Source organism: Hemitrygon akajei, chromosome 6 (assembly GCF_048418815.1).
Source record: "Hemitrygon akajei chromosome 6, sHemAka1.3, whole genome shotgun sequence".
Lineage (NCBI taxonomy): Eukaryota > Metazoa > Chordata > Chondrichthyes > Myliobatiformes > Dasyatidae > Hemitrygon > Hemitrygon akajei.
The window spans coordinates 168,526,553-168,544,828 of record NC_133129.1 but is presented as its reverse complement, the minus strand read 5'-3'; the positions used below and the strand labels follow the sequence as shown (position 1 = coordinate 168,544,828).

General features: G+C 40.3%; 1 protein-coding gene across 1 annotated transcript in view; it reads left to right on the top strand.

Annotated features, from left to right (window-relative positions):
- The window catches only part of LOC140729681 (transmembrane 7 superfamily member 3-like), a 58,323-nt gene extending 41,884 nt beyond the window's left edge, over nucleotides 1–16,439 (top strand). Inside the window, exons 6-12 of the mRNA XM_073049733.1 lie at nucleotides 4,976–5,153; nucleotides 6,141–6,233; nucleotides 6,988–7,068; nucleotides 10,281–10,433; nucleotides 13,297–13,394; nucleotides 14,784–14,946; nucleotides 15,327–16,439. Coding sequence (XP_072905834.1) covers nucleotides 4,976–5,153; nucleotides 6,141–6,233; nucleotides 6,988–7,068; nucleotides 10,281–10,433; nucleotides 13,297–13,394; nucleotides 14,784–14,946; nucleotides 15,327–15,496 — 936 coding nt within the window. The 3' untranslated portion in view covers nucleotides 15,497–16,439. The remainder of the gene's footprint in view (nucleotides 1–4,975; nucleotides 5,154–6,140; nucleotides 6,234–6,987; nucleotides 7,069–10,280; nucleotides 10,434–13,296; nucleotides 13,395–14,783; nucleotides 14,947–15,326) is intronic.
- Nucleotides 16,440–18,276: the final 1,837 nt, after the last annotated feature.

Here is an 18,276-nt window from a genome sequence, read left to right as displayed (position 1 = left end):
TCTCATGATCCTTTCCCTTCTCCAGCTGTGTATCCCTTTTGCCAATCAACTTTCCAGCTATTAGCTTCATCCCTCCCCCTCCTGTCTTCTATCATTTTGGATTTCCCCCTCCCCCTCCTACTTTCAAATCTTTTACTATCAGTTAGTCCTAATGGAGGGTCTCGGCCCGAAACGTCGACTGTACTTCTCCTTATAGATGCTGCCTGGCCTGCTGCATTCCACCAGCGTTTTGTGTGTGTTGCTTGAATTTCCAGCATCTGCAGATTTCCTTGTGTTTGTGCTATTTCGTATCTATTTAACCTAGCTTGACCGAGGAGTTGGATTTGATGAGAGGTCAAAAGTACATTAATAGTATGCGAGGAATATATGACCACCGGCTACTGCAAAGTGATATTCGAGGCGGCCATTACCAGGGAATAAATGGTTGTGAGTATCTGTGAGCATGGTGGCAGGCCTCATGCTACTGGATCCAGACACGTGGAGGAGTACGCTGCTGGCCATTTCCTTTCCCTGTGAATTTGTGTAAGGACTGCTGTAGCACAGTCTTTCAAGACATTGACGGATAACAGGAAAGGACGATCATAGAGAGGGCTAGAAGGCGCCCCAAGGCGGATGTTCGGGCCTTCCTGGTGGGTTGTTTAAGTGGTAGGGGCAATCCTTTTCTCAATGGTTCCTGGCACCACAGTGAAAGCTTCCTGTCCACCGGACACTGAACAGGGCCGGGTCGGAAGGACGGGGGAGCGGAGGTCTTCGACCGCCACGGGGCTGAGGACTTGGAGCATAAGGCGGCCCAAACAGTGGTGCTCTGGGTCCATTAGGGTGGACTGTGCACCCATGGCCTGATTGGTCCACCTATCCAGGGACGCGATACTGGGGTTGCACCTGGTATCCCGTATTGTCAGGTTTCCGGCGGGGAGGCTGAGGGGCCATCTCACACTTTACCTTGTTGGGCTTGGATTCTTTAATCAGGTTCCAATAGAATACGAGCGCTCGCTTCATCTGGGGTCGGGAGTTATCTGACCAGTTCGTATTGTTGGCCCTTATGGCAGTAGCAATATTCTCAGGGATACATTGCAAGAGAATAGCATTAAACTGAGGTGAGGCATTACCAGCATTATAGGTGGTATCCCCAGCATAGGTTGCATAGGTGGAGCAGAAATGGTCCCAGAAGTCAGCACCATCTTCCTTTTCCTTGGGTCTACATTCTAAGACTTCGGTCATGTCAACAGGGTGTTGCAGGGTCATCTTAAGGGCTCGTTTAATTTTGTCCACCTGTTCCCGTGGGTCTTGGTTCGCTGCCGAAAATGCCTGCCAATTATTTTGATTGTCATTTAGTCCGTTTATCCTGAGTGAGGGCCATGCAGCATAGACTGAAAAGATCTTGGGAAGTAGCCTGATACATTTGAATGGTGCTTATTTATATAGTCTATAAAATCATCAGGATTCGTCTTACGGTTACTTGGCCTGCTCATAATCATACCTCATTTCATGAGGTTTCCACGGGGTATAAACGCGCAGAGTGGGTTTATTGGCATTTCCATGGGGATTGGGGACCATTTGGGTCGAGAGTAAACGTGGAGAGTTTGCAACTGGGCCGCAGGTCCAAAGAGGTCATCATCATCATACTTCTTAACTGGGTCAATTAAGGGGCTGGCCCCTACCAAGCAGTTTCACTTTCGGGCAGGGGTTGTAGATACCGACAGCCGGGAGGGCTTGTCCTTTGACTGTTGCTTAGTTTGGCTTCTAGTTCTGGCTGGTATAGGGTTACAAAACTGCTCTGGCCCCTGTCTCTGCTCCTGTTCCTGTTCCTTAGATCCCTGAGGTGAGTAAGGAGGTGGTGGTTGGGACGCCTGTTGTTGAGGGAGTGGAGGGTAAACTGGGGTGGTGGGGTGCACTAGCCAGTCCTCCTCAGTTTCATCTGTATCTTCAGTCTCATTTTGGAACAACATGTGTATTTCAGACATGTCCGGAGGTACCTCCGTTTTACCATTGTAATTAGCACCCTCATGTCCCTGTCCAGTTCCTTGTCCTGTTTTCTCCCTCCTTTTCTGACCTTTATCATGGTCCTCACACTGATACTTCGATACTTCCCATGACTTGGGTTTGCCTTCCCTGTCACATACACTAATCCCTCTTCTACGTGCATTATGTTCCCAACTACTTTGTCTAGATTTATTGGTTAATTCCTTGGCCGTTTTTCTCCATGTTGACATTAAAATTTTCTATTTTTCCCCTGAATTTCGTTTCCACATTGTCTCTTCTGCTTTAATGCATTTTTCCACATTCCAGGTCCCTCCTAATGCCCACATTCCACTTCCCAGTCTCTTATTAAATGCGGCAGATAATTTACGAAAATCATTCTGGTCCCTAGGATTCTCCTTACAAATTTTGAACAAGTGGGTATCCGGTACTGACTTATCAAGGGTCTGACCCATTTTTCCTTAATCCGTTAATCTCGTGCCGTGTCTCTGTGCACCCACTTCAGGGTCCTGACCTTTGCGTGGGGGATTTCCCCTCTTAACAACCAGTCTAAGGCAGGGTATCCAAGACAGGCAAATTATCGTAAGCTTACTTCAAAACGTATTTATACCAGAGTGAATACTCTAACTCTTCTTACACCAGGGCAAAACCTCAAGCCCCTCTTCTTATACCAGGGTGAATCCTCAAGCCCACCGTTCTTACCTTAGTACTCGGGTAATCTGAATGGTTCTTCAGGAGTCCATCAGAGGATTACCCGTAGATGAAAGGGTCATCAAGGTGGACAGCTAATGAGAGAGACCAAAGTAAATCTTACCTCGTGGGCCCATCCATCTCAGGTCATTGCCACTGAGCCGATTGCTGATACCATCTTACGAGAATGCCTCGTCTTGGACTCCTGGCTGGCTCGCCAAATTGTTAAACCTTACTTCTAACTATTACCCGTTACCCGATGCAAGAACACACAGTACTACGGAGGATAAAACAACAGCTTTTTATTTAGTAACTTGCTACTAGAGAGAGAGCTCTCCTAAGGCACACACAGGAGCCTGTACTGGAGGTCTCTCCACCCTAAGCACAGAGATACAGTGGTTTTTTCACTATCTTTTGTCACGTACGCAGGAAACAATTTTTAGATACCCCCATAATCACATGCCCAGCAACAGTGGTATTTCAAGGCAAGGACCACTTGATCACCTTAAAAATGCCGTCAAATTAAGATAACTGAGACAATATGCACAATGAGATAATTCCTCATTTTTCTAACTATAATTCTGCATTTTTGGAAACAAAATATATCTAACCTTTGTCTAACAATTTATGGAACTATCTTACAAGACAAAAAGCGCAATTTTAATTCTTGAAAAACCATATATTAGGAAGTATGTGACAATAAGCAGAACTCAATCCACAAAACATAACATAGTTGTTAATGTAAAAATGCATAAGCAGATTATTCAGAGCAGAACAATCAGAAGTCTGCAGTTATTTCCAAGACTTCGAAAATCATTTCTCAACCCTTTAACATCTCAGCGTGGGAACTTTGAAAGGTTGAGGTAAATGCCCTGGTTTAACTACACATTCCCTTTAGTTACCCATATTTTTATTTAGATATTGTCAGACAGCTGCATTGCCAACTTGTAAATTATTCGGATTATAACCTGCAGAGGACCTATTGTTAATATGCTCCTATCCAGAAACCTTGTCCTCATTATCTTCAAGGCTTCCCTATGCCTTCCTATAATGTGACAATCTCAGTTCTCCAAAGAATCCTGCCATTTACTACCCTCTTGCATTTGACCCCTCAAAATGCATCGCCTTACACGCGTATGGATTAATTGCATATGCACTTTTCCACCCAGAGTTGTAACTGATCTATAAAAATTGCCTCACTATCTACAACTCCTTCATTTTTGCAATCATCTGCAAACTTGTAAATCAAACCACCTACATTTTTATCCAGATCATTAATGCATGTTACAAACAGGGGGTTCCATACCTATCCTTGTGGAATATCTCCAGTCAAAAAAATACTCCTCTACCACTAGACTCTACGTTCTCTGACCAAGTCAATTTTAGATCCAGTTTACTAATTCACCGTAAGTCTCATGTACCTTAATCTTTTGAATCTTGTCTCTGCTTGTTTGGGATTGTTGTATCTTCAAATGCAGTTTGCCCAAATCTGCTTGGTCTGCATAATTTTTAAAAAGGGAATTGAAAGTTCCTTTAAATTTTATCCAGGGTGAGGGAAAAAAGGCATTTCTATTTTTGACATATTTCCTGCCAAACAAGTTTCTACTGTGACAGAATACAAACATCTTGCATCGACAAAGGCTTGCTATTCCCTCTCAAAGATGAACCATTCATGCCATTTCTAGACGTTGGATATTTTAAAAATTCATAAACACAACATGCAGAATATTGTTGTTTTTCTTAAAATTAGTACACGATAATAGTGCAAGTTCAAGGGAATACTTTCCTTCTGTTGCATCTGTCCATACGATAAGAACCTTTGCAGTTTTACATCCACCAGTATGTTTCTGTCTGTCAGAGTCATAGTGAATCTCTCTTGTATGCAATTTGTAATAATAGAGATTTTGCTTCCTGTCTGAAATGATCCAAAAAGCATAGATTTGCTAGTATGGATACCTTTTGCAACAGGGTCTGTCCAAGCCATTGAGATGGAAATGCTTTACTGATTACTGCAGAGCTAGTGAGATTTCTTGGATTCCAGGTGACTGTTACTTTTACCTTCCTGCTGTTCTGATCAGGAGCTGCTTTGAATTTATTTTGCTGTCTGGGGATATTCCCCATGCAGGCAGGTGCTGCTGCTTTCATGTGGCACCAGCTTCTGTTCCCAGATCCTGGGATTGCAACTGAAACAAAAGGTTGAATGACCATTTCTGTGAGCCCATAATATAAGGTATATTAAGAACATATTTTAGTCTTGTAAACTGGCATACATTTAGACTAAGTGTACATTCTCTTTCTATCATAGGTAACTACAATAAGCTCAACTCAGCAGACCAGACTCTATGGAAATTCATATGTTGGCATTGGGGTGATATATAATGTTATTGTGAGAGACCCTCTTTTAAAGACCTCTGCATCTTATGCCCCTGTGTCCACATACACCTGTAACATGTCCTTCAAGGGGTACAAATGTAAGAATCCAGGTAAGCAAAATATAATCTCTTCAGCATTCAACATTAAGTAATTTTAAACTTCTGGATTTTAAAATATTTCTGTTGTGTGGCTGACCCCTCTAAGTTTAAAAAATGGAAATTGGGGACAAATTGAGATCTGCTTATACATCTGCCTAGCTCAAAAAAGGAATAAAAGAGTGTGTTAAACACAAGTAATGCATTCTCCTCCCACCCATGCCCCCCTCCACCACGTTAATGTTGAAGGTAATTTGGAGGGCATTCTCGTTGCTTCACATTGCTTGTCACTCTTACTGTGTTTTTATTTTAAGCAGATTGATCATCTCTTTTCCATTTTTCCTCCGTTTTTTAATTGGGGGAAAATACATAATTTCATTTGGGAGAAATCCTGTGCATTCTGACAATAGATTTAAAAGTGGAAGGCAACACATTTTCATTCCTTGTTCGCTTATGAAGTGAAATCACATGTTCCAAGCAAAGCGATTCTAATTGACAAGGGAAATCTAGCTGACTTGTAACAGGTTTTAATTTAATGGGGAAGGGTGTTCACAACTCAAACACAAATTAATTCCTCATTAAGTTTTTTTTCCAGTTAGAAGTTAAATTAGCATCCTTGTTTATTCATGAAGATGGCAGAGAGGTGCAGCTAGCTGCTTCCTCACAGTCCAGTGATTTGTTGTATGTGTGGAGTTTGCATGTTCTCTTTCTGCTCATGTACTCCACCAAGTGCTCTGGTTTACTCCACCAGCTGCTTGGGTTAGACGCAGATCTCAAGGATGTACTTGTAGATTAATTGGCTGGTGTGAATTCCTGCTGGTGTGGGCGTTGTCGCTGTGTGTGTGTGCGCGCGCGAAGATTACAGGGAAATCAGGGACTGATAGCTAAAGACTCAGAAGCAGCCATTTGGCTCAATGTTGTAAGAAATGATACTGTTTACTCCTCACATCGAGAAAGTTTAAATGTACTTTCCAAAACTAAATTCATTTTCTTGTTTTGCAGATGAAACATTCATTTACATACAGGTTCTGTGCACCATAATTGGAATCTATGGTCTGTTGCTCTGCTTAACTGGGCATAGAATCTTTGAAGCGGGTAAAGTCTTAAAATATTTGTAATGGGACTTCATTTTGTAATGTACGTGTAAACTTATTCCTGTAGCCTCCTTGTTCTTTTATCTTTATGGAGATGCTATTGATAGTTAATTGTGGTACGTTTTGAGCTATTTTCCTTTTGTCCTTAAGCACTGAAAAGAATATTAAATGATGACTTGCATATAGATGACCCCTATATTATGGCCATTTCAGTTACAGAAATTCACCCTTGTTGAATTAATAAATCACCATTCATAAAATTGAGATACCGAATAAAACTCTCAAGGAATTTATGTGGGAGAAGGGGGATGTACTGTAAATAAACCAACACATTTATTCATTTTTTTCAGTTCTTGTTTTTTGATGTTTGCACTGATAACATAGTTTAACATTATGGAAAATCACGATAAAGATGCTTACTTTGAATTCAATGTCCCTAGTCAGTATTATAGGGATAGGATCTATATTTGATCAGATATTTCAAATCTAAAGTTCAATATCCAAATATCCAATATCAAATATCCAATATCCAAATTTCAATATCTAAAGTGGACAGGTGCCAGTGATGCACATGCTTCTATTAGGCTCAGAGTAAAAAAACTTCTTTTCACTTAAAATCCCTGTCTGACATATTGGTCTGATCGCTGGGTATATGTTGCAATTGATTTCAGATCACAAGATTACAATTGCCTTCTGTGGCTGAGGATGAATATCGGAACTGAGAAAACTTCTATTTTCAATTTATTTTTTTGCAGAATTCCTCTTCTTTGGATTCCTGATCTTCGCATTTATAAGCTTTGTTGTGGTAACCCGATACTCTTCGCTTGACTTTATCAGTAAGTGTTGACTAAGAAGCCATATACATCACTTTTTAGTCTAAGTTCGTCTAGCAAAAACTTTGATAATCAGTTGTGCTACTTCAGAGTTACATCTTTTTTCTTTCCTATCTCCATCCGGAGCTCCTGTATTTGCACTGGGTTTCACCAGTATGATTTAAATTGCATTGTATTTCGAGAAATTGTATCTTTTTTTTTTACCTGATTTACTAAGTGGGTGCTCTATACTCAAAAATATATCAACAATACCCATGAACTGGATCTGTAGGCAGTAATGTTAATATTAAGATTACTGTGAATGGATTCACTTATTCTGTGAATGGATATTTCCTTACAGGTTTATTTTTCTACATGATGGAATATAAAGCTGTGCCATTCCTTCTGGGGAGGTAGTACTCTTTCCAGAGAACGCTTAGCAAAAAATGGGCTTCAGTTCACCTCTTCTCCGACTGTCTTTCATGACAAAATCTTTATGTTTCCAAAACTGTACTGCAGATTGTCCACATCCATTCATCTTCCACCTTCAGCCTGGAAGCTAACATCATCATTGATGAAGTGCACAATGTTAATACCATTATTTTAATTATACACACCTTTTTTCCATTTATTTATTTTTATTTATTGTGACATACAGCCAGAATAGGGCCTTCCAGCCCATTGAGCTGCGCAGCCCAACAATCCCCAGACTTGACAGACAGACAGACAGGTACACCTTTGGACTGTAGGGGAAACCGGAGCACCCTGAGGAAACCATGGGGAGTACATACAAACTTCTTACAGGCAGCCAAAAGGCAGATATCTTAAGGGCCTTCACTTTCCCAAAGATTACAAGGGATTCAGTTTGGTGGTTTTTGATATACATACTACTGACAATTTGGAACTCAACATCTGTGCAAGCTGCAACAGAAGTGGCTGATGTGCATGTGTATAATTATCTACGAGGGAGTGATAGATAAGTTCATGGCCTAAGGTAGAAGGAGTCAATTTTAGAAAAGCTAGCACATTTATTTTTCAACATAGTCCCCTCCTACATTTACACACTTAATCCAGCGGTCGTGGAGCATCCGAATCTTGGACCTCCAGAAAGTGTCTATAGCAGGGGTGATTGATACGTTTGTGGCCTAAGGTACAAACTCCATTTCCAGAAAAGTTGGGATATTTTCCAAAATGCAATAAAAACAAAAATCTGTGATATGTTAATTCACGTGAACCTTTATTTAACTGACAAAAGTACAAAGAAAAGATTTTCAATAGTTTTACTGACCAACTTAATTGTATTTTGTAAATATACACAGATTTAGAATTTGATGGCTGCAACACACTCAACAAAAGTTGGGACAAAGTTAAAATAAGATTGAAAAGTGCACAGAATATTCAAGTAACACCGGTTTGGAAGACTCCACATTAAGCAGGCTAATTGGGTATAAAAGTAGCATCAAAGGCTCAGTCTTTGCAAGCAAGGATGGGTCGTGGCTCACCCCTTTGTGCCAAAATTCATGAGAGAGTTGTTAGTCAGTTCAAAAGGAACATTTCTCAACGCAAGATTGCAGAGAATTTAGGTCTTTCAACATCTACAGTACATAATGTTGTGAAAAGATTCAGAGAATTTAGAGACATCTCAGTGCGTGAAGGACAAAGTCGGAAACCACCGTTGAATGCGCGTGATCTTTGAGCCCTCAGGTGGCATTGCCTAAGAAACCGTCATGCTACTGTGACAATTATAGCCACTTGGGCTCGGGAGTACTTCGGAAAACTATTGTCACTTAACACTGTCTGTCGCTACATCCAGAAATGCAACTTGAAACTGTATTACGCAAGGAGGAAGCCATACTCTATGCAGAAACGCCGGCGAGTTCTCTGGGCCCGGGCTCATCTCAGATGGACCGAAAGACTGTGGAACCGTGTGCTGTGGTCAGATGAGTCCACATTTCAGCTAGTTTTTGGAAAAAACGGGCATCGAGTTCTCCGTGCCAAAGATGAAAACGACCATCCTGATTGTTATCAGCGAAAGATACAAAAGCCAGCATCTGTGATGGTATGGGAGTGCATCAGTGCCCATGGCATGGGTGAGTTGCATGTATGTGAAGGTACCATTGACTCTGAGGCATATATTAGGATTTTAGAGAGACATATGTTGCCATCAAGGCAACATCTCTTCCCGGGACGTCCATGCTTATTTCAGCAGGACAATGCCAGACCACATTCTGCATGGGCTACAACAGTGTGGCTTTGTAGACACAGAGTGCGTGTGCTTGACTGGCCTGCTGCCAGTCCAGATCTATCTCCTTTTGAAAATGTATGGCGCATCATGAAGAGGAGAATCAGGCAACGGAGACCCCAGACTGTTGAGCAGCTGAAGTCTTGTATCAAGCAAGAATGAACAAAATTTCCAATTGCAAATCTACTACAATTAGTTTCCTCACTTCCAAAACGATTAAAAAGTGTTATTAAAAGGAAAGGTGATGTAACACAATGGTAAACATGCCTCTGTCCCAACTTTTGTTGAGTGTGTTGCAGCCATCAAATTCTAAATTTGTGTATATTTACAAAATACAATTAAGTTGGTCAGTAAAACTATTGAAAATCTTTTCTTTGTACTTTTGTCAGTTAAATAAAGGTTCACGTGAATTAACATATCACAGATTTTTGTTTTTATTGCATTTTGGAAAATATCCCACCTTTTCTGGAAATGGGGTTTGTAGAAAGAGATGAGTTATACAGCTCTCGTTACATGCACGTGCAGTTCAACTCTTTGAGTGATTATGCAGAAAGTTTGAAGTTAATCTCATCAGGGTGATTGATAAGTTTGTGGCCTAAGAAGGAGATGAGTTATTAACTTCAAACTCTCTGCATAATCACTCAAAGAGTTGAACTGCATGTGCGTGTAACGAGAGCTGTATAACTCATCTCCTTATACCTTAGGCCACAAACTTATCAATCACCCCTTGCATCACTCAGCTAAGTTTATATGAACTTTTGGCTGACTAGGCTCAGAGCTCTTTTGCATATCTGATGATTGGTGTTCTAATCAGAAATTAAGTGACCTCCAATTTATACCATCTTGAAAGAGATTTTGCAGTTGAGTTTCTATAAAATATGCCATTTGATATTGGTTGATAATGCAGTAAAGCTGCAAAATATTTCCCTAAATGCTCTTTTAATGTTTTTCATGAAAGCTTTAGACATCCTTCACTCCCACTATTCTTTTGCAGAGCGGTTTGCTGTTTTGGTAGGCATGGGATTGTTTGGTGGCTTGTTAATGACTCTCGTGAGGTGGAGATTCGGTCTTCCTGTCATCTGTGTGACATTTGTGGGATTTGTGCTGGGATTTCTGGTGGCAGCAATCATTTTCTTCACTCCACTTGGTAAGTCAAAGGAATATAATCAATGTAACTTGTGCATATTTCTGGTTGTCCAGATACAGGAGGGATGTTACTAGACTGAAAAAAAGTACAGAAAAAAATTCATGAGGATGTTACTGGGATTTGTGGATTTGAGTTATAAAGGCTGGATAGGGTAGGACTGTTTTCCATGAGGATGAGGGGTGACCTTATAGAGGTTAGAAGTCATGAGTGGTTTGGATAAGGTGAATGGTCAGTGTTTCTCCGATGGTACCGGAGTCAAAAACTAGACAGCACAGATTTCGGATAAGACCGGAATGATTATGTGGTACCTGAGGGCCACTTTTTCACACATAAGGTGGTGGGTAATGCAGAATGATTTTCCATAGGAAGTGATAGAAGTGGGTATTATTACATCTTTAAAGGGTATTTAGACAGGAATAGGAATGATTTAGCAGGATAGCAGGATATGAGCCAAATGCAGGCAAATGGGATTAGCTCAGGTAGACATCTTGGTTGGTATGGATGAGTTGTGTATAACTGACTACAATTAGATTGGTTGAATTAATTGTATCCACTCACATCTATGTTCTGGTCATGTTTTCACTTTAGAAGAACATAACACTGAAAGGATAGTATTTTACAATTGCCTCATGTGTACGTTTCCTTGTCTTATGCCTTTCTTGTCAATTTAGCTTGGGTTCAGTTGCTGAGCAAGCGTTTGTTTAAGGGAATTTATGACCTAGAGATGGAGTTGTTTTCAAAAGTCCTGGTCGCTTGTCAGATTTGCTATAACTTGATTTGCAAAACGTGTATTTTTATTTTATGATGTGAAGAGGCCATTCAGCCTATTGAATCTGTGCTGCCTCTGAGGAAGGAAAAATAAACAGTAAAATCTCAGTTATTTTGATTAGATAGATAGATAGATACTTTATTCATCCCCATGGGGAAATTCAACATTTTTTCCAATGTCCCATACACTTATTGTAGCAAAACTAATTACATACAATACTTAACTCAGTAAAAATATGCATCTAAAATCACCCTCTCAAAAAGCATTAATAATAGCTTTTAAAAAGTTCTTAAGTAGTTTACTTAAATACATTGAGTCCTAACCCCGGCACTTTAACATATCTTACTCCTGGCGGTTGAATTGTAAAGCCGAATGGCACTGGGGAGTATTGACCTCTTCATCCTGTCTGAGGAGCATTGCATCGATAGCAACCTGTCGCTGAAACTGCTTCTCTGTCTCTGGATGGTGTTATGTAGAGGATGTTCAGGGTTTTCCATAATTGACCGTAGCCTACTCAGCGCCCTTCGCTCTGCTACCGATGTTATACTCTCCAGTACTTTGCCCACGACAGAGCCCACCTTCCTTACCAGCTTATTAAGACGTGAGGCGTCCCTCTTCTTAATGCTGCCTCCCCAACACGCCACCACAAAGAAGAGGGCGCTCTCCACAACTGACCTATAGAACATCTTCAGCATCTCACTACAAACATTGAATGACGCCAATGGGGGAGAGGAGAAAGAAGTACTAGGTGGTAGGTGAAACGAGAAGAGGGGGAGGAGTGAAGTAAAGAGTTGAGAAGTTGGTGAAAAAAGTGAAGGGTTGCAGAAGGGGGAATTTGATGGGGAACGGGAGAAGACTCTGGAAGAAAGGGAAGGGAGGAGGAGCACAGGAAGGTGATGGGAAGTAAGGAGATGAGGGGTGAGAGGGGAATGGTGAAGGGGGGTGGGGTTATGCCATCAGGGTGGTGGCTACCCAGATGGAATATAAGGTGTTGCTCCTCCAACCTGAGTGTGACCTTATCGTGGCAGTAGAGGAGGCCATGGACTGACATGTCGGAATGGGAAGTGGAATTGAGGGTGGCTACAGGTAAATCCCAATTATCTAGTGTCTAGAATGTAGGTGCTTAGCAAAGCAGTGCCCCAGTCTGTTGGGTCTCACTGATATACGGGAGGCCACACCAGAAGCACCAGATACAGTAGATGACCCCAGCAAATTCACAGTTGAAGTGTCGCCTCATCTGGAAGGACAGTTTGGGGCTCTGAATGGTAGTGAGGGAGGAGGTGTAGGAGCAAGTGTGGCACGTGTCCTGCTTGCAAGGATAAATGCCAGGAGGGAGATCAGTGGGGAAAGGACAAATAGATAGATGGGTTGCGTAGGGAGCAATTTCTGTGGAGAGTGGGGAAGAAGGGAAAGATGCGCTTGATGGTGGGATCCCATTGGAGATGACGGAAGTTATGGAGAATTATGTGCTGGTCATGGAGGCTAGTCGAGTGGTAGGTGAGGACGAGGAACTCTGTCCCTTGTGGCATGATAGGAGGATGGGTGCTGTGAGGGCAGATGGGCGCAAAATGGAAGAGATGAGGGTGAGGGCGACATTGAAAGTAGAGGAAGGAAAGCCCCCTTTGAAGAATTAGGACATCCCATTAGTTCTGGAATGAAAAGCAGATGCAATGGAAACAGAGGAACTGAAATAAGGGACTGGCAGTTTTACAAGTGACAGGATGGGAAGAGATATTGTCCAGATGGTTGTGAGAATCAGTGGCTCTCTATACCTTCCAAATTTTCTTGTTGGGCTGTGGCCAAAAAGATCCTTTTCTCATTTAAGTAAGATATTAAATTATTTATTTGCAGGTTCACAATGACTAAGGGGAATTGTTCATTGTGAATTAAACAGCTTACATGCCCATTTTAGGGGGAATGTATAAGTCAATGATATTGCTTTACATGTGAAGTCATGTAACAGAGCAAGTAAGGATGGGATATTTCTTTCCTAAAGGACAATAATGTGTATCGGTTGACAGAACAGCATGGTCTGAAATATTTGTGCACCAAATATTGCTAATGTCTGCCTTAATGTTTCTTTATCTTAAACAGCAAATGTGAATTTATTCCGTAACGACCTGAACTTCTGGATGATATATGCCTTTATAACACTGGTCATCCCTACAGTTCTTCTTCCTTTTACGAAAACAGTAAGTACTCGTGCTTTTAAAAATTTCTATTTAATGGACAGGTTATCTGCCGTGGGAATGAAAAATAAATGCTCTGTAAAGTAGGCAGCTTGAACATAATCAAACTCTGTTATTAAGTGATTAGAAGTTTGTAAAAGTTTACAAACACTGATAGTTTGTGAAATTGTGAAGCATTGATAGGGTGGCCAGCTAGAATGTTTTCCCAGGGTAGAAATGACATGTACAGGTACATCAGTAATGATGTGTTACTGTACATCCTAGGATGTACCTCAGCATCAGAGTTCAAAAGTTCAAAGATTTTACTTTGAACTTCGGAATGAAGGGATTCATGTGTAGGTAAAAGAGATTAACTTGGCATCATGCTCAGTGAGATACAATCACAAAGTGTTCTATCAGAGATCTATTTGCATTCAAGTATTTTTGCTTTTGTTGTTAAGGTACTTGTACTGATTGGTTTGAGTTAGTGCAGCTGGTGCATGCAATCACTAAGCAACTCATGCTTACTTAGAACTGTACAGCACAGAAACAGGCCCATCTATGACTTTAATCCCGTTATTTTAATCCTATTTAATTCTCCTACTCATTTGTGCACCAGGAGCAATTTGCAGTGCCCAATTAACCTACCGACCCGCATGTCTTTGGGACTAGAAGGAAGCCCCTGTGGTCATGGGGAAACATTCACACTGCACATAGCAGTATAGATCAGGATTGAACCCAGGTAACTGGTTCTTTGAAGCAGTTACATAACTTCATGTGCCATACAACTGTACTAAACTTGGGTTGCCTGAAACCAGGGTGCACTCCGCACTGCTCATCTTCATGTACATGGTAATCATGTCCCTAAATAATTATTGAGTTTAAAAATAAAATAGAAACCCACAATTGGGCACTTTTACAAAGAGCACTTGCACAAGAAAGTAGAATCCATCATCATGGACCCCTACCATCCAGGCCAAGCTCTCTTCTTGCTGCTACCATTAGGAAGGAGGTGCGTGAATCTTGAGTCCCTCGCCACCAGGTTTAGGAGGAGTTATTCCCCTTCAACCATCAGGCTCCTGAACCAGTGTGGATGACTCCACTCACCACAACACTGAACTGACCACTGAACACAACCTGTGGACTCACTGTCCAGGACTCTATGACTCATGTTCTCAGTATTATTTATTTGTTTATTTATTGCTTTGCATTTACACAGTTTGTCTGCTGCACATTGGTTGCTTGTCAGTCTTTGTGTGTAGTTTTTCATTAATTATTGTGCTTGCAAAAGAATGAATCTCGGGGTAGTATATGGTGGCAGATACTTTGGTAATATATTTGCTCTGTACTTTGAACTTTGCAATTTGTATAATGTATTAAATATTTTCTAATTAATGAATTTTCTTTTAATAGCTGAACATCATCAGTTGTGCTTTGGTCGGCTCGTATGCTGTGATTATTGCAGTTGGCGTTTACATCTACAGCAGTTTAACTTACATAATTCTAAACGTTATCAAAAGAGCAATACATCCAGATTTTGCAAAGGTCTATAGCAATGCTCCTTTTCAGCGTACAGGTAGGTGTATTAGTTCATTGCAGTCTTTTCAGAGGTGGAGAGCATGTAGTTCTTTTAGTGTATTTGTTAGCCCATTAACAGAGAGCAGCAAATTAAATCATTCACTAAGAGAAGCTCTTTACTTTTGTCAAAGTATGCTCATAGATTAAATAAAGAAATGTTGGCAGTAATCCCTAGCAGTCTAAAATTCTGAGAATATTGGTAACCTGTACTCTAACTTCAGTAAAAATGGGCAGTTTGCTTCATTCTGTACTCAGTAGATGCAGAGTGTAATATTGTTATTGTTAAAAAGATGTATTATTTGTTTGGTTCAGTTTTGTGGCAAAAGCTCCTTGATTTTTGTTAAATGGATTATATTATTTTTATGCTTTCTCTTCCAGATTACATTTTGACATCTGTATGGGTATTCTTGTTTGTTAATGGTGTAGCACTACAGTTTACTTTGGCAAGAAATAGATCAACGTTCCCACCTTGTCTGTACCAGAAATGGAAGAGGAGAAGCACAGAAATTGGAGAACGAACACCTCTGTTGCATCCCCCTGAAATGTGACTGTTTGAATCTGCGTGTACTTTCTCCACTTCATTTCTACATTGTTAATTACGCATTGACGGTGCAGAAATCTGCACAGACTATTCTTCAAAATGGAGAAGAATTTTGCCCTTATCCTTTAGACTATCTCACAGAATTTTTTTGGTGAAATTAGCCAAATTTTAAAATTACCATTTTGGATTGAATATTCCTGTGTTAGCTATATTTGCAAACATTGTTGGTGTTGAAAGTAAATGATTGCATTCATGAAACAATTAACATTGCAATAATTTATATATCCTTTTTAATGAGACTGATAGCCTGTCTGTTCAGGCTATGTGAAATGGGTCACTTAGTGTCTTGCATGAATTTCAGTGGATCTAAATTGAATGTAATATCTTGTCCTATAAGTGACGGATAAAATTTTAGTTATTTCCTATCTGTTCTCTGCTGAAAGTGGGAATGACATTCATGATCTTTCCCACAATCCTGAGACCAAACAAGTTTAGTCAAGAGGTTCTTCTTCATTTTTGCTTTATATGTAGAAGATTAGAACAATAGATGAATAACTGAAAGGGAGTGTTTCTGGGCATTTCACATAAAATAGCACTTTGGATGTATTAACTACTTGCACATGGTGACATTTTTAAACAAAATTCTAACTAGAATAATTACACTGCTCTATAACTTTTTAATTTTACACTGAAAATGTACAGTTGCTGATTATCTTTGGTCTTTTACATACTATCACAAATATTAGTTTACACTATGGTTTCATAGGACTTTTTCTGATTCAAAGTTTTGTGTAACTCGTGTCATTTTTGGGGGGGATTAAAAGATATAGATTTCAATGCTATGATTTGCACACCACTGTTGACTGTGCAGGTTATCGATTCCTTGATGGCTTCATTTTATGCAAGCAGAACTGATGAGCAATTTATCGTACATCCTCGAGGTTAATGGATCTGGCTTGGGGGTGGGGTGGGGTGGGAATAGTGTGACTACACTTGTATGATTTTTTTTTGTCAGAATTTTGCCAAATTAGAGTTCAATATTTTAGTGTGGCCTTCAATATTCCTTCTAGTGTGTGGGAGGAAATGACGAAACTATTAAAACAAGACATAAATTCAGGTGTTGGTCTTCATCAGATGACACATTAGGTCTATCTCGTACCTTCCCCTTTCAATTTCACATCCCGAACCCTCTTATTGGAAGGGTCATGTGGGATTTGTATCTGCGTAAAGGCAAAGAACTTAATGACCAGGACTGGCACCTGTGATTCCTCTCAGACTTTGCTGATTTGCACTTTTTCACTTTTTTGTTGTGTGTGCAGAGCAATCTGTACTATAATAAGAGTTTTTTTTAAAGATTAGGAAATATGCAAATAAATTTATCCGTAGAGATAATTATTTTCAGAATTCCTCTTACTGTAAGAGATCATAACAGCAGAAGTTGCAACGCCTGCATAGAGGAGCATAGAAACAGAGATGGTATATTCAGTCCTTCAAAATTGTTTTCCCATTTCCACTGAGATGATTTCATTTGCATTCTAGTTCAATGGCTACGTACCTTTGTTTAATGCTTCTTGATACTTACACCCAGTGATGAATTTTTGCAAAAATTATAGATGTCTCTATTTGCATCTATTGATGCATGTTCAAGCAAAATGGTACTTATGAAATCAAGGTCCAAACTTGCCCTTTGGAGCATGTTCCTCAAAGAAAAATGCATAATTTTTATTCATATCTGATTAGCTTTGTAAATAATGGCAAATACTGTAAAGATATAAACTCTTGGTCTATTTCTCACTTTTTCTTTGATACTTCCCAACAATACTATTACTTCAGGTTAGCCAGGTAGTTACTAAATAATGGCAACATCACTGCTAAGGGTGTGAACAAATTGTTTTAGAAAGAAATCTACATGTGAAAGTATCACTGAATCAATTTACAACTAACACTTCACCCATGTGCTTTTTTTCTTTTTAAAACAAATCTGTATTAGAAAATAGTTGCAAATATTTTGTTGTCTGGTTAATGGAGGGTATGCAGTAGAAGAATTTCCTTTACTACTGTTACTGAGTTTTGACCACTTGAGACATTTGACGAGTGATTTACAATATCAAGACGTAATAATCTAATAGATTTAGTTAAGTATGAGACTTTTGGCCTGTGTTTAAAATTGATTTTCAAACTGTTTGTCCCAACTCGATGTAGAGTTGGAACCACTCTGTGCAAGAAATCTCATGGTGATTATTCCAGTATAGCATTCTCTTTGAACTGGGTAATGTACGCGTCCATCTGGTTTCTCGTAGGTTGCACTGTAGGATTTACAGAGGCTACTTCCATTGCAATTCTCTAAATGATCATGGTTTGGAGGGGGTTGGGTGGGTGTGAAGGAACTGTGAATGTTAAACTTTGGAAGTACAGTACTGTGCAAAGGTCTTGCGCACCCTAGCTCTGTACATCTAAGACTTCTGCATAGCACTGTATTTGTCAACGTGGAGCTGAAAGCGAGTTGTAAATCTGATGGGAGCAAAGGATGTTGGGAATAGTGAGGGTGGAGCCCTGAGGGAGAGGTGTGGGAGAAGCAGCAGAGAAGGAGTGCCAGCGATGGGGGATGGGGAAGTAATGTAGGTGCAGACACACCCAGCCCTGAGACACCAGGCAAGGTCAGTTGATTCCACAGAATTGGTTTATTGATCATTATAGAATGTCTCAGGCGGCTTCCTGCTCCCTTCCCTCTCCCTTCCCTTTTTCTCAACCATGATTCTCCTCTCCCTGCCCCCCACCCTACTCTCA